Source organism: Cebus imitator, unplaced genomic scaffold (genome assembly GCF_001604975.1).
Source record: "Cebus imitator isolate Cc_AM_T3 unplaced genomic scaffold, Cebus_imitator-1.0 Scaffold1070, whole genome shotgun sequence".
Lineage (NCBI taxonomy): Eukaryota > Metazoa > Chordata > Mammalia > Primates > Cebidae > Cebus > Cebus imitator.
The window spans coordinates 59,628-61,482 of NW_016108385.1; the positions used below are offsets into that span (position 1 = coordinate 59,628).

The following is a 1,855-nucleotide window of genomic DNA, read 5'->3' on the forward strand; positions in this document are numbered from 1 at the left end:
TCTCTGGGTTGGAGGGAAGCAGGGAAGGAATAAGAGGCAAGAGGGGCTAGGGACTGGCCTCCAGGGCCCACTGCCAATAATGTCCCAGATAGCTATCCTTGTCCATATCTCATCCCTAATAGGTACCATTGTCAGGCCTTGGGAGAGAGAGGAAATGGGGTTGATGGTTCAAGAACCAGATGTGGTCTCCAGACTCTTTTCCAGAGTCAGCAAAAGCCCTGGCGTGGCCACTCCAGGACTGTAGGAGCTACTCCTTTTCCCTCCAGCCCAACCAGGAGGCAAAAAGAAATCCCTTGGGGCACAGCATCCCAAGCCGCTCTTAAATCTCCACATCACTTTCCTTGTCATTGTCATGGTCTCCATCATAGAACTCATTGGGTGCCTCTGGCCTGCTATAGTTCTCCTCAGGACCCCTCTCCTCTGCATCAGCCTCATCAGTCCTGTCATAGGTCAGGACGTCTGCAGACACATCATGAATCTGGACACTAGGTGCATGGTTCAGCATCTTCAGGTTTTCAAAGATTGTCTGGCAGATCTGGTCCAGATACTGGCGTGAGTTCTGATTTTCGATGCGGGTGCTGACATCTGGATGAAGCGTGAAGTCTGGGGCAAAGTACTCGAAGTATTCACTATAGGGAAGCTCCTCACTAATGGCCTCTTCTACCAGCAGTGATGTCTCATATGTCCAGCAGTGGGCAACATTTCGGACAGTATAACCAACACCACTCAGGACCAGTAGAGGGATATTGAAGCTCTTGACATATTCAATGCATTCCCCATGTCCTCGGATGCTGAGGTTAAAGCAGCCCAATCGATCACAGCCCAGAGAGTCAGCTCCACTCTGGAGCACAATGCACGTGGGTTGGTTGAAGTCCACTACCTGGTTGATAACCGGCTGGAAAAGGTGCTTGTAACTCTGGTCATCAATGCCATCCCACAGGGGCACATTCAGACAGTAAGAGCAGCCACTCTCTGCCCCAACTTCATACATGTCACCTGTGCCAGGGAAGAAGTAATTTCCGTATTTGTGGAAGGACACCGTCATGACCCGGTCAGTGAGGTAGAAAGCTTCATGAACCCCGTCACCATGGTGGGTGTCAACGTCAATGTAAAGCACCTGAGGGTGGTACTTGAGCAGCTCCAGGATGCCAATCACAGTGTCGTCGACATAGCAGAAGCCAGAGGCCTCAAACTTCTTGGCATGGTGCAGACCACCAGCCCAGTTAATGGCAATATCACAGATCTTGTTGTCCAGCTGGGTTGCTCCTTGCAGAGATGCGCCTGTGTAACGGGAGCAGAACTCAAAGAGCCCAGGAAACACTGGACAGTCATCGCCTACATTGAGCATTAAGACTCTTGGTGAAGCCTTGCATATTTGTGGGGCTGACTCTCTGCAGGAAGTCAATGTAGTCCTCGGAGTGGAAGCGGCACATGTCATGCTGGGAGGCCTGGTATGGCTTGAAGACGATCATCTTCTTATAGAGACCGTAACGCAGGACGAGGCTATGGGTCAATGACAGGCGATGGGGCTTCATGGGTTGTCCAGCTCCGTAGTGGGAGTTGCCCACGTCGGGGTCGTAGAAATAGGCCACGGTCTTGGCCATGGTGCTGGCGGGAGCAGGTCCCACGCCTCCGCCGCCCGCAGCCAGCCCAGCCCCGCTTTTTAAATTATTTATTTATTTATTTATTGCTATAAGGCTATATTTATTGTAAAATAAATAGAAAAGAAAATGAGCATAGTTGACAGCAAGGATTAATTACTGAACCTGATGAACTAGTTGTAAATTTGTAATACCCGTTAGGTCTTATATTCTTATGATTGTGTCCTTTTTGTTTTTCTACTGGGTATTATGTG

At 49.8% G+C, this 1,855-nt stretch overlaps 1 protein-coding gene across 1 annotated transcript; it reads right to left on the bottom strand.

The window, feature by feature from the left end:
* Window positions 1–6: 6 nt before the first annotated feature.
* On the bottom strand, window positions 7–1,641 carry LOC108298753 (histone deacetylase 3-like). Its single transcript, XM_037735882.1, is given in 2 exon segments — window positions 7–1,343; window positions 1,345–1,641. Coding segments are annotated over 2 exon segments (1,284 nt in total). The 5' UTR covers window positions 1,605–1,641; the 3' UTR covers window positions 7–319.
* Window positions 1,642–1,855: the final 214 nt, after the last annotated feature.